This window comes from Accipiter gentilis, chromosome Z (assembly GCF_929443795.1).
Source record: "Accipiter gentilis chromosome Z, bAccGen1.1, whole genome shotgun sequence".
Lineage (NCBI taxonomy): Eukaryota > Metazoa > Chordata > Aves > Accipitriformes > Accipitridae > Astur > Astur gentilis.
The window spans coordinates 79,509,654-79,523,664 of NC_064919.1; the positions used below are offsets into that span (position 1 = coordinate 79,509,654).

General features: G+C 39.4%; 1 protein-coding gene across 15 annotated transcripts in view; it reads left to right on the forward strand.

Annotated features, from left to right (window-relative positions):
- Window positions 1-14,011, forward strand: part of UBAP2 (ubiquitin associated protein 2) — a 186,807-nt gene that overhangs the window by 13,070 nt on the left and 159,726 nt on the right. For 6 of the 15 annotated variants that reach the window (XM_049795053.1, XM_049795056.1, XM_049795054.1 and 3 more), the window contains exon 2: window positions 11,620-11,759. In XM_049795053.1, coding sequence (XP_049651010.1) covers window positions 11,661-11,759 — 99 coding nt within the window. In that variant the 5' untranslated portion in view covers window positions 11,620-11,660. Of the gene's footprint in view, window positions 1-4,222; window positions 4,243-10,987; window positions 11,053-11,619; window positions 11,760-14,011 lie in introns of those variants that run through there. The other 9 variants (XM_049795044.1, XM_049795046.1, XM_049795045.1 and 6 more) reach the window with 6 other exon arrangements.

The following is a 14,011-nucleotide window of genomic DNA, read 5'->3' on the forward strand; positions in this document are numbered from 1 at the left end:
GGTTGCCTGGAGAAAATTGATGTTTACGACACATCTGCTGAAATGATTTTAAAGATTGTCATTGCCAAACCATTTGTTCAGTGGAGTTTTTATAGGTGCAGCATGATCTCTAAAGCTGACACCTGTAATATTTTAATGCTGTTGCTAGAGTTGAATACTGCAGTTAGCAAAATGTGTTTTCTAGGTGCAATCTCGGAATTCACATGTGTGCTGAGGATGAGGTGCTGCAATCAATATAAATAAGCTAACTGTTTCAGAAACTAAGATGTGAAGAGTGCAAGGCCCTTTTTTTTTCAGAAGTGAGTAACTTCATCTTGCAGCAGAGTGCTTGGTCTTTTAGACTGATGGTAAAATAGACAGGTGACTAATATTGGGATGTTTTAGAAAACAGATTTTCTACTTAGGCATTTTAATATTGCCTTGCACAGTATATAAACTCAGTATACCTCTGTGGAATCAGGGGCTGTTGTTCATTACTATGCTGTACTAAACTAACTCAGCAGAATTCAAAAATATGTTTAAAAGGGAATGTAAGCTTTAAGAAAATAAGTAAATAAATTTCTGTGAAAAGGAATTTCTTAATGGTCTAGGAAGGAAGTTTTGAAGAAAAACTTTATACGGTCATTAAAAAAATATTCTTTGCACTTTTCTTCAATTTTATTATAAGCTAGTCTGGCTTGGAAAGAAATGGTGGAGGAGAGTGAGAACCTCCTACTGGAGACAGAAAACGTGTGGCAGCCAAACAACATATAAGTCAGTAGTCAGTGCAGACTTGCAGAAAAAGGTAAAAGCAGCGGGGGGGACGGGGCTGGAACAGTGACTGTGGATCTTCGAAGCAGCCTATGGGTGGCGCCCCCCCCCCCCCCCCCCCCATTCAAGAGGAAGTAAATACTGAATTAATTGCAGTAAAACTTTGGCCAATTTGACATCATATGTGAATGATTTGTCTCTTTGGTATTGTCTTTAAAAAGGTTAAGATACTAAATAAGAAGTGGGAGATAAATGTCATTTTGCTTTTTTAATATTAAACACACAAGAACAACTTGGATGACTTTATTCCTGCTTTTAGATTTGAATTCTCTGTGGAAGGCTCTTTATTTACCTGCTCCTTTCTAGCATGTTGTACGTTTGAAGAGTGCTTCATGTAAAGATTGTTAATCCTTCATCTCTTTGGATAGTTTGGTATTGTTTTGGTGCAGATCAGATAGACCTGACCTCATGTAGACCACTAAAATGGCGGAACCGGAGTAAGTGAATTTACATATGACACCAAGTTGAGAAGTTGTGATCATGAAGAAAATAATCCTCAAAATCAAGTGGGGAATCTTGGGGTAAAACCAAGTTTTCTGACTGAAGCAGGTCAAGATTAGGATTAGTATGAAAGGAAACTAATCAAATCCACCTTGTTAAAGCTAGATGAGATGCTGATGATGCTCGTGACTGTAGAAGGAGCAATCCAGAAGTGGCAGAGAAATAAAACTGATCTCTTACAGTTTTCAGTTCTTGGTGCTGTTTCTGTGGCTGCTTGTCTCTGAGCACCTGACAATAAGTTTAAAAAAGGACTCAGGTTCTCACAGTGTTTCACTTTGGAAAGCTATACTGAACCAATGGCCTGAGTTTTCATCAAGATTTTATGCACAGTAAAAGCATAAGATTGTGAAGGAAGGAAACCTTTAATACTGCCTTAGAAACTATTTTCCTCCTTCTGAAACTTTATATTCAGAGTTGTATATGTCACTGTGAAAAAATTAGGTTTTTATTTTGGTGAATTCTCTTATTGCCTAAGATGAACCTTGAGAAATATCATTATCAGCAGGAGAATTAGAGAAAGCTGTTCTAGGATATCTTGCTTTATTTAAAAGAGTTTTTTTCAGCAAGACTCCTGGTTTTCATTGGTTTTCTGACTATGTGAGCATATCACAAGCAGTGATCTGTACTGGTCTTCTTCCCTCAGTATGTAGTTCAAGGAGTAGGGCTCTGTACAGGTGCAGAAATGATAGCTGAGCTCTTTGGTGTAGCTATCAAAACTCTGAAGCTAGAATAAAAAATCCAGTATCACGAGGTTTTTAGCACATTTTATAGATATAGCCTTGCTGATTACTTAGTGCATTTGCTTTTATATCACTTGTGGCTTGTAATTTAACCATTGCTTTTTGTTGTGAGTGTTGTAATGTGATCTGATGAGTGTCACAAATCTGAATTAGTCCTCCTCACCAAAACTTTTTTATGGTGTGTCCTGGTTTCAGGTGGGGTAGAGTTAATTTTCTTCTGAGTAGCTAGTACAGTGTTTTTTGGATTTAGTGTGAGAATAATGTTGATAACATGCTGATGTTTTTAATTGTTGCCAAGTACTGCTTATCCTAAGTTAAGGATTTTTCAGTTTCCCATGCTCTGCCAGCAAGCCAGTGTACAAGAAGCTGGGAGGGAGCATGGCCAGGACAACGGACCCAAACTAGCGAAAGGGATATTCCATACCATAGAACATCACGCTCAGTATATAAACTGGGGGGAACTGGCCAGGAGGGGCAGACTGCTGTTCAGGCATCTGTCAGTGGGTGGGGAGCAATTGCATTGTGCTTGTCTTTTCTTGTTTTTTTGTTTTTTTTTTTTTTTTTTTTAACTTCTTATCTCAACCCGCAAGTTTTACTTTTTTTTTCTGATTATCCTCCCCGTTTCACTGGGAGGTGGAGAGTGAGTGAGCGGCTGTGTGGTGCCTAGTTGCTGGCTGGGCTTAAACCACAACATGGTGGCATTTTCAACTGTGTTCCTAGTTGTCAGTTCTAGTGTGAATTAACTAGGTGCACTTTTTTGGATGCAGTTGAGTGTGTTTCCACCAGTGTAAGAACAGAACAAATGTCTCTGCTGTTGCTTGGCTATTTTTAGTCCTGTTGCTTCTATCTGTTTCTATTCAGAGAATTCGTTTGGAAGCTGTTCGAGGAGAACGCGGTTTGGTGATGCGGGAGGGAGTTGGAGGGGGCAGGGAGAGCACAAGTGCTGAGTGTGTTGGTGATCGTGTTGGTGATCTGGCAGCGAGATGTCTGAAGTGGAATGCTGCTTCCTGTGTGCCACCTGGCTTACAAGAACCCCGCTCAAAGTGAATTCACCTTTCTGGGTATTGTCCTTGCTGAGTGGCTTCCAGCTTGTATTAGTTATTTCTTTATGTTACTTGGAGTACCTGGGTTTCAACTTGAATCTTCTTACTCAGTTTGTTTTTTTGTGTAAACAGCAATTAATTTTAGGGGCTGTTTAGATATAGGCTGTTACATCAAAGTGAATACCTGGAATATGCATTTCTACAGTTTAATAGCCAAAGCCAACAGTTCCCAGTACTTGTCTTTTTATCCTGCTCCTGTTACAATTCAGCATCTTTTTTTGTTTTCATACCAGTTTAATCTGGACTAGTTTTCCTAATAAGTTTTGTAAAATGTTTTGTTTTTTTTTTTACTTAACAGCTTTTTTCCCCCCCCTTTTTTGCTTTTGCATGAATTACTCATCTTGTGAGTACAGCTAGCTGTTGATTGTAATGGTAATGATTGATAGGAGGGTGATCCACTGAAAGGTGTTTTTTTAACTATTGTGTCTTATGGTTGGTAATACTGACAAACAGCAAGCCTGAAGTGTGCTCGATGTATGCTTGTAGCTCATGTTATATGTACTGACATAACCCAAGTTTAAACGGTTTTGAAAGTGTCCTGCTGACATTGTCACTAGAGGTGTGGGGAATAGTGGTGGCAAGTCAGCCACAGTTAGTACAGGAAGGTCCTAAGTCTTGTGCAGCTTTAGTGGTGTACTTCAGTCTTAATTTTTTTTTCCTCTCTTTTGTCTTGATAGCTTAACCAGAGTGTGACCTGAGATCCTATGTCCTTCCATGTATTTTTTGAAGAGAATGTCTCTAACTTGTTTAGTTTGTACTCTACAGCTGTTTCCTCACCTGCATATATATATGTGTGTGTGCATGCCCTGAACTCACCCAGGCTTCTGGCTGACCCCCAAGTTTAATCTCAGATAGACTGCAAAGCTGTGCAAATTATTACAGTGGGCAGAGGCTTTGCCTTGTGATTTTTTTTTTTTTTTTTTTTTTTTTTTTTTTTTTTTTTTTTTTGGTGGAGAATGCCATCTGGAGAACTTCAAGGTCACTCAGCCCTGCCTTCCTGGATGGGTCTGTCTGGATTTCCTCCTTTCCCCCTCAGAGGGACTGGTGTGAGTTTTAATGAGCTGGCAGAGGGAGCAAGCCTTCTCAAGGTGGGGCTTTTGACAGGGAAAGGGTGGACAAGTACATGTATTATTCCTGTGAAAGTGAGATTCAAAGATGACCAGCAAAAGCATCAAATATTTAGTTGTGTGCACAAAATCATAAAGATTGCTTTAGGTGGCTAAATTGCTTTAGGGTAGTTTGAGTCTCTAGTTTAATGCCTGAAACTGAAAATAGATGCTTCTGTGGCTTGGGGAGACGACTGTTTTCTAGATTACCATAAGCTGTGTTAGTCAGGCTGTCCTAATGTTGGTTGATGATACCCTCCTCTTGTTTGGATAGAAGCACCTCTAAATTTTTTTAAGTGTATTCTTCACTGCAAGTTACTAATGCTAACAGGTATCCACAAGGCTGGGCATTAAGGAGCGTTCCTCAGTAAAGGTCATACGAGTCTCTATTTTCCCACTGATGATCAAAAGATTATATATACCATAAGACAGTGATGTATTCAAGGCCACTTTGCTGGCGGAGTACCTTCCTAGGAGTTTTTTATTTTTTAAAATGCTTACAAGGCGTTTTTAATGTATTTGGTGGGGTTTTGGGGGAGGGGGACAGGGTGGTTGTTGTTGCATGCAGAGGGCCTGACCAGGATCAAGTCTTGCTGGATCCCAGGAAAACAAAATGTGAAACCTCACATTTTACCTACGTTATAATGGAGAAAGGTTGCTGAAATGCAAGTTCCCCCTTTCCTCATGAACTTGATCCCTATCCCTTGTGTCAGATTCAGCAGTTGTATAGCCACATAGTTTTCCACTGGATAAGCTTATTCAACTGACTCACTGTTTTGTTTTAGAGGGTTTAGTTTGCTCTTGGGTCAGCTCACTGAACCCACTCCCTCTGCAGCTGCATGATCGTTAGTCTGATTGAAGGGAAGTAGAAATATTATGTGGTTAAGGGGTAGGGGAGCAGAAATGCCATTCCTGGTGATGACTTACAGTTTCATAGTATTAGATGTGAGCTGAAACTTGATTTTAGTGGAATAAACTGTTTGGGTTCTACCTGCACTATGGATTGAACTTTGAATGAACATACAACCAGATCCCAAGCAGGAACTAAAACTCTAGTCATGTTTTTTTTTGTCCCAAACTCTGCTGTCCTCCACTTGTGTGTGACTTCAGGAAGGCTATGTTAGTTCTGGCTGTAGAGGGTAATGATTTTTAACCCTGAAAAACCTGCTAGTTCAGTTTTTTCCTCAGCAGCAATAAGCCTTGCCTTTTGTGAAGTACTAGTTAATGTTTTTTACAAGCTTCCTAGTTAATGCAGTGTATAATTCAGTCTGATTATTTGTTGCATGGGTTGACTTGGCTGTAGTTCTGCTAGCTGCTGCTTTGTTGGAAGTTGTAGACTCTGTAGTGGCCTTTCACTGGATGCTACTCAGGGAACCTTAGGCTTCTCTGATTTTAGTGCAATTGTCTGGTTGGTTTTTTTTTTTCTTTTTTAATACCAGTGAAAGTTGAATTTGGGGAAATTTAGATTTCTCCTTCAGAAATTTCTGTATGAATAAAGGCACTTGCTGCCTCTGAAGTTTGAATATTTATAAAGAAATGATGAGGGCAAGTCTGCTGGCTGTTTATTGGGTGTAGTTGCCAGATTTTGATTTAAGCTAGGATAATCACCGTTATATACTAAAATGTAAAACATCTGTTAGGCAGAGACACTGGGATAATAGCAAAGGTGGATATTGTGAGATTAGAAGATTTTTTTTTAAAACTCATGATAATGATATCGCTTAACTTACCTGCTCTACTAGTGGAAAACATGCACTGTTCAGTCCCTCTTCCACACATCATGCTTTTGAGAGGGGCTGTGAATACGTGACCAGCCTTTGCCTAATTCCAGTCTTTTGGAGATGAGCACTTCTTTCTCTTCCAAAACAATTTTGTCTTGTCTTTTATTTGTAAGACCTATTTGTATATTTCTTTGTATAACATTTGCTTAGGAATACTAGTCCTTGAAATGAACTTTTTTTTTGCTGGTAATGAGAAATTACTGATTTCTGTAGATCAGATCTTAGCCAATTCTAGATTGACTTGGCAGAATAGTAATTTCAACTAACAGCTCAGTGGGTTTTAAGAAAGGTGGGTAAGAGTATTCACTTCTTTATTTGGTACACTTTGCTAACACAGATGGAAGTGTATGTTAGTTTATATGTTTGCACTGATACTCTGGCCACTCCTAGCAATCCTCTTTTCTTGGTAAAACATGAGAGCATACAGATAGTACAATTTCTCTCTCCTGTGGTGTTCAACCAGTGGTCTGGCAGGTCTACTCCTGGCCATCAGTTTTTTTCCTATTTACTGTAGAAGACAGTAGGATGAGACATAAATCCTCCCAGGATCCATAAGCTCAGGTTCAGTCTTGTTGGCTTGGGGCAATACAGACACTGAGTAATCAGCACTGCTCCTGAAGAATATCGGACTCTTGAAAACTCTGTTACCCTTTCAACCAGTAATAAAGGTGGTGAGATACTTTAGACAATAGCACTTGAGGGAAATGCATTACATCGATGCTTCGCAGGCGTAATTTGTATCCTCCACTCTTTTTCCTCATGCTCATGTACGCGCTACTGCTGTAGTAGTGAAATCTGGACTCAATGTACACATACAGTAGTCACGCCATCATGAGACAGTGTCCTGCAGCCTTTTCCCAGCCCTGTCATTGTGAGGAATCCTTGACTGAGCAGCTTTGTGTTTAGAGTATAATAAAGCAATCACACTTTTAAGGTGTTCACAGAGATTTCTGCACAGCGTTCTTTATCATGGCTCCTTGTCCAGGCAGTCAAGGAAATAACTTTCTAGAGACTGCCTAAGGAAAAGAGTTGAAACTGCAAATGTTTTGTTCAGCTAATGGAAGTGAATATTTAACTTCCGAAGGATTCTTGACAGTCAGGTGGTATTACCTGTGGTCTATGCCTAGAAGTTCAGCAATAGATTTACTGTGTCTTGCGGGGTTTGCAACCCTGTCAAGTCAATTTGTATTCTGTGTATCTCTAGCTTTTCTGACTCCTTTGAGACTAAAAGGACTAGATTTCTTGCCGAAAGAAAGTCGAACAAAAGATCAAAGAAAGCATTATGATAGCTTTAAAAACCTGCTTTTTGTGTTGATGTACATTCAGTTACTCTTTGATTCTTCGTCTTCCTCTTTTCCTTCTAAAATCCAAAGCAAAACCCCAACTAAATATGTTGGATAAGACTTATGGTATGGAGGCTGTGGGAGGGGGTGGTATTTGGTGTCTTTAGGAAAGTTGGGTTTTGAGATACCAATGCTTTAGTACTGCTTTTGGAAACTAGAATAATTGTTACCCTTCCATCACCAGGCTAGTGATGACTTATTATACAATACTCTGTCTGCTGTTGTAGTATAGGCCCTTGAGCTGAACTTGCTGTACAGGCAGAAACACTAAAACAAACAAAGCATTGAGATTTGGGATTGTTTTCCTCTCAAATGCCTATGTTGCTTTCCATTTTTATTTATTTGCTTTATGAGGAAGTACTGAAATTTGAATTCCTTAGAGCTTTAGAAGCTAAACATACTTGAACAATTTTCTTAACTACTGATCAAGGGTTTTTTAATTTTTGTTTTGTTTGGGTTTTTTTGTTTGTTTGTTTTTAAAGTAACTAAACACAGCCTTCCTCTGGAGGTACTAGATTACATCAGTGAAAAAAAGGTTTACAGCAGTCTTGTGCTTCTGTTTTTTTTTATTGTCATGAAAGGAAGTATGACCACCGTCTTTACACGACAGTTTTGGGAAGCCTGGTCTCTAATGCTTTCTCCTCCTTTTTTGCTAGTGCCCGGGGGCTCTGTTTCATTTAATGTGTATCTCTTCAAAATACAGCTGTTTTGGCTGCTTACTAGAGTTGCAATGTGTCTACAAGGTCAAGTTATTAACTGCTGATGAGGGACTTCTGCACTGAGCCAGACCCTGATATGGAAGCTGAAACATCTGCTTGTCTGAATATTTTTTTGATCTTTATTAAACAGATTTTAATTGAGAGTTGTCTTCCAGTCTCAAATCTTCTTTCCTCATTTGATCTGCAGTTAAAATTTTGATCAGTTTGTGATATCCTACTCAATGCTATGACAACAACCTGCGAAACAGACTTTAATATGAGGAATTTGAGAGAATAAGAGGCTGCTTGGCGAGTAAGGAAATGTTCCTGTTCAGCCCCATCTTATTAATTAATAATATCCCACTTAATGCTTGAAATTGTCGTCACTATGGTAGTTGAAAGGCAGTGGCTATCTGCTTCCCTTCTGCCAGCTGCTTTGGTACTCTAAAGAGTAGGTGTGGTGGGATTTGAAGCCTCAGCCTGGCAGGGTGAAGACATGCCTGTGCCAGGGAGGTGAGATGTTTCCCTGGTCAGTCAGTGCACCATCGGTGGTGGAGCAGAGCCCTTCAGCTGCTCCTCCTGTGCACTGGGGCTGGGCTGGTGGTTGTGTCTGGACACTGCCTGCAGATAGCGGCAGCCAACTAAGGGGAAATACAATAGCTTTATTTTGAAAGCTGTCTTTATATCAAGCTGATAATTGTGCTTTTAAGAAGACTGGATTATGTCTGAAATGGATTATAACATAGACATGTTGGCTTGATGGGGACTGTCAAACTGAGGGTGTGTTTCCACACTTGTCTGAAGCAAGTACAAGTCCATACTGCTGCCTCCACAGTTTTCTGAAGCAAGTACAAGTCAGGAAGAGGCTCTCAGCTTCGCTGGTTTTCTGCTTCGGACCTGTTGCCAGATTGTGCTGCTCAGGGCTGCACGGTCAGCAAGATAAGGATCTTCTTTAAAGATCCCGTTACACTGTTGAGGTTGTTTGGCTCTGTTCCCAACAGCAGGCTGATCCTGCTGTGCTGCTGCATCCCCCAGGAGTGTTTCAAACATTTGGGTGTCTGCCTTTTTTCTTAAAGTATCCTTTCATCCTGAAAAACAAACATGGCTTAAACAGCTGTGGCACAGAGACACTGTAAAATACATATTAGGAGGGGGAGAAAAGACACAATCCTCTTCAGGTACCGTAGGTTGCCTTGCTATCAGAAATGTAGGCTTATAGTTCAGTGTGTGCTTTACAAACAAATGGTAAACTCTTTGTTTTAATGTGTATGTACTGCTGTCATGTCCAAAACATGGATTGCAATTTTTTGAGTAGCTTTGGTGAATTTGGAGAAAATAGCATTGAAATGTATTTCAGAATTCTTAATTACCAGAATCTGTGTAAACATGATGTTAATTCAGAAATGATGAACAAATGGAGACCTAGTGGAGTTGTAATTTCTCAACATATCTTAAATCATAGAGGGCTAATTCCAGACAATCATATTTGAAATTATTAGCTTGTCTTTCAGAGAGGTTAGTGTTCTCTGTCATGTTCTCTGTTCAGGGCTTCTTTTCATTGCTCATTGTGCTAGGTTCAGATAGTGATGAGTTGACCAATACTTAAAAAACCCAAACAACCCAAAGGTCATTATTTGTCTATATAACATTGGCAGTCCCATCAGCAAGGCTTATAAAGTGGATTTTAACATGAAGAGCAAAAGTAATTTCTACTGCAAACTCAACTGAAGACTGTCCTTAACATGGACAGCCACAACCATATAGTCAGTAAGAAGTGTTGAACTTGCTGCTTAGAGTGTCTCCACATCTACTTAATATTTTGTTTTCCACAGAACATGTTGTTGCAAGTTTGAATAACCTCAGTTCTGACTGTCTGGCTTTTAGGGTATCAAGTGCAGTGCTCTGAAGGCCTGTGTGTTCTGGGGCTTATAAGGCAACAAAGTTAGACTACCTTAAAAGCCTGGGAGGCAGATTGGCTTTGGTGAATGTATTCATAAAGCTGGAGAAACACAGTCTTCCAGTTCAGCTCATACTACAGTCAGTTCCTGGTAAAGGCAGGCCTTTTCTTGTGAAATATGTAAGAGTTCATGGAAATATATTTTCTCCTCAGAATTTATCAAATACGTTTTGAATGCTTTAACTAGCACATAAAGAAATTCAATGTTGGGGTTCGGTTTTGGCCAACAGAAATGTATTTCTAAACTGAAGAGGAGATTTAGATGATAATGGGGTTAATTGTCTTTTTGATTCAAGGTGAGGCTCCTGAGCATCATGAAGTGATGTTTAAACTGAAGCATCTCATTGCAACTTTAATTGTTGAGTACCCACTACTTGTGAATCCTAGTGAGCAGTTGGGTATTGAACACATCCTTACCCATGCAATTACAGCAGTTTGCTCAGTTTTCATCTGTGCATTGAACTTGGTACTAGCCAGCTTGCACCAAAGCTGCTGTCCTGACAAATTGCGTGCTGAGGCACGTTCATACATTGGGGCCGCAGTGAAAGTGCTTTGCTGCTCATTTGCACATCTCCTGCTCAGTTGTACCACTTGCAGGTTGTCCTCAGTTCCCTAAATTTGCAGTTTTATTTCCCAGTGGCATGGGGACAGAAACCAGGCAGTTATCGTGACCGTTCTGACCAGTTAGAGAGATCTGTTTCCAGTTATCATAGCTACTATAAACCATACTCGTCAATTAGCCTTGTGTTAGATGCTGTACAAACACAGGGGGAGTAATAAATGTCTTGTCTCAAAGTAATTTTAATGGTAGAGGATGAATGAGAATGAAAACTCACTACCACAAACGGGATAACAGTGATGTATGTGTGTAATTTGGGTTTTCTTTTGGGTTTCTTTGTTGCCATACAACAAAGGTGTGTTTAAAGCAGGGTTATAGATAGCTTTGTAAATCATTTCTGTAAGTATGAGGGAGAGCAAAACAAAAATACTGGCTACACAGGCTGTATTTAAAGGTAAGCATCATAATTTCTCTTAAAAATGAGAGGTGAGAAGTAGAATGGGCGTTGGCCACAACCTCCGTATATGTGCAGGAAAGCAGTTTGATGATAGCGAAGAGAGGAACTGCCTAGTTTGTGAATGTGATCTTTGCGTTAACGTTCTGAGTGGTATGAGAGTGATTAAATTCCAGGCATCAGAATGAGACATCAGGTATTACAGAAATTTAAGGAGTGATACAGCTGGAGCTGAAATTTCAGCAAGGTAGCAGGTAGAAAAGTCTGCATGCTAAATAATTGCAAAAAACTGTGAGATGTATATGTTGCCTGGTAGTAGAGATCTAGACAGATCCCAATCAGCTGACAAAAATGCTTTTTATCCACTGTGTTTCCCCCTTTATTGTAAAGACTGCGATACATCCAGTAATAGTGTATTAAAGCTGCTTTCTCAGGAGTCTCTGTTTAGAGTTCGTGGTAAAGGCAGGAAGAGTTCAAGCTACTGCATTTGTGTATTATCTGGGTATTGTACCCAGTACCCTGCCTTAACTTGTGCTTTTTTTTTTTTTCTCTTTTTTTCTCTTTCAGATTTTCTATTTTGTACATACATTGTTTTGTATATACTGTATATGATGACTTCGGTGGGCAGTGAACGTACCCGGGGCACTCGGGACAAAATGCAAATTTCAACCACACAGCCAACACAACCACAGAAACAAGTAGTACAGGTACGTGATACTATATAATCTTCTCTGAGCTGAAAGTGAGCATGTAATGATACGCATTTCTTCCCTTAGTCAGTAAAAACTGAGAAAAGATGGGAGGAAAAGTCATGGTCTGTTTTGGAAGAGTATATTTGATATCTTGCTTAATTACTCAGTAATCCAGCACAGCATTAAGTTGTCCCTGTATTCTTGTCTCTGAAGGAGCTTTGTGTTCTTCAGCAACATTTCCTGTCAGTGAGGAATTCTGTGCCTATGCCTGTGTCAGGATTTCTGTCCTGTGACCTCAGTGTCATCAGATCTCAGCTCTTCCATATGCCAGCCTCTTGATGCTAGAAGATTTCTGGTTGATAGAGGAATTTGGGTGGGTGGGAAAAACTTCATTAGATGCATGTCGTGTTCTACAGCATGATTCAGCATACGTGCAAGTCTCAAAATCTAAACTTCTTGTGCAGTGTCCTCACAAAGTGAAATGAAGGTGGTCGTCTACTAGTGGACTAAAACTGAGTATCTGTGAGATTGAAATTAAGCTCTTACCCCATTGTCTTGATTCTCAGCAGCAGATTAGTTAAGTTGTGTGCTTTTCTGGGTTACAGAGAGTGCAAAATTTCTCTGCTCCTAGCAACTCATTATTCTACTGTCAGGTACTTCTCAAAATTTGACTCAGTTCAAGAATTGCCTTGGTTCTCTGCTGGTAGAGAGTGCATCAATCCAGAAGTGCTCACCAGGGAAATTGTGTCTTTTGTTGTTTTATAGACTGATCTTTAATATGGAGGGGGTCTTGTTTTGTTTTGTACACTATTAATTATGTGGCCTCAAGCCCTTATCTTCTCCTTGTGTTGCAGTGCTTTGCATAGTGGTGATTTGTGCTAATGTGTGGATTTAGAAACTAACTCTCAACAGATGAAGTTGAATCTGTTTTTGTTTTATAACAAGTAAAGCTGCAGGAGTATAGTAAGCAGATTGACAGAAGTGGTGGTTTCCCCTTTTTTGACATTTGCAAGACAGCAGTGGAGTACTTGGCCCAGTTTTGGGTTCCCTGGCACAAGACAGACATTGGCAGATGGGAGTAAGTCCAGTGAAGAGCTGCGAAGATGGTTGAGAGGCTGGAGCACAGGATGAATGAGGGGTGACTGAGGGAACTGAATTTGTTCAGCCCTAAGAAGGCAAGGCAAGGTCGTAACTTCTGTTCAGATACCTCATGAAAGGGTGTAGCAAAGGTGAAGCCAGAGTGTTCTCAGAGAGACAATGGCACAAGTTGGAATACTGGAAATTGCAGCTGGTAAAAGGAAAAAATATTGTTTACCATGAACACAGTCATGGATTGGAGAGGTTGTGGGATATGTGTCTGGCCCCAAGCAGCTCCTCTGATGGGACATGGTCTTACTGGGAGGTTGCACTGGGTATCACTGGAGGACATTTCCAACCTATGTGATTCACTGATTTTAAGCATTAAGTCTTACAGACCTCTTTCTGCATTTTGTCTGCTTATTCTAATTCTTGCGTAATAGATACTGTTTTGGTCAATTCAGTAGAAAAGATGGTTATTTAATATACAGCAGTTATGTTTTAGTATATCATATTTTTTTATTGTTTAGATATCAGATGGACTTTCCTGCTTAGTCAGGCTTTACAGATCAACAGGAATATGTGGGATTTTACTGTTTAATCACCACTGATTCATTTTTCTGAATGTATAATAATGTTTTTTTTATTGTCATAATAGTACATTGATAATAATTTATGATTAAGTTATTTAAGAAATTACATTGTAGTTCTTCTGGATAACAAACATACCATTTATTATAAGATCTGGGCCTATTACCGTCACTTAATTTTGTGTCTTGCACGCTTCTTTTTCTGGTAGTTCAAAGTTGTTAAAAATTTCTTTCACTCTGTTATGCCACAAAGATAATATATCTTGTAAGGTTGAGTAAAGTTTTAGCTGTTCTTAAGATGCTACTATTTTCTTAGATGCAATTAAAACTTAATTATACTCTTTTATAGGATACTACAATGTTACTTGTAATGATGGTGCCTTAAAAATAAAGAACCACCACTTGCTGGAAAAAAACCAAAACTTTGTGACACTGATTTGGTGTTTGTGTAGTAAACAGATCTTGTGGGTTTTTGTTGTTGCTTTTTTCTTCTGAATCTTCAATTCTATCTGGATGTAATCCACTGGCATAAATATTAGCTAATTCTAAGCTCTCTGCCTACACAGGAAAACTGAAGATACTGTCACACATCTGACTTAT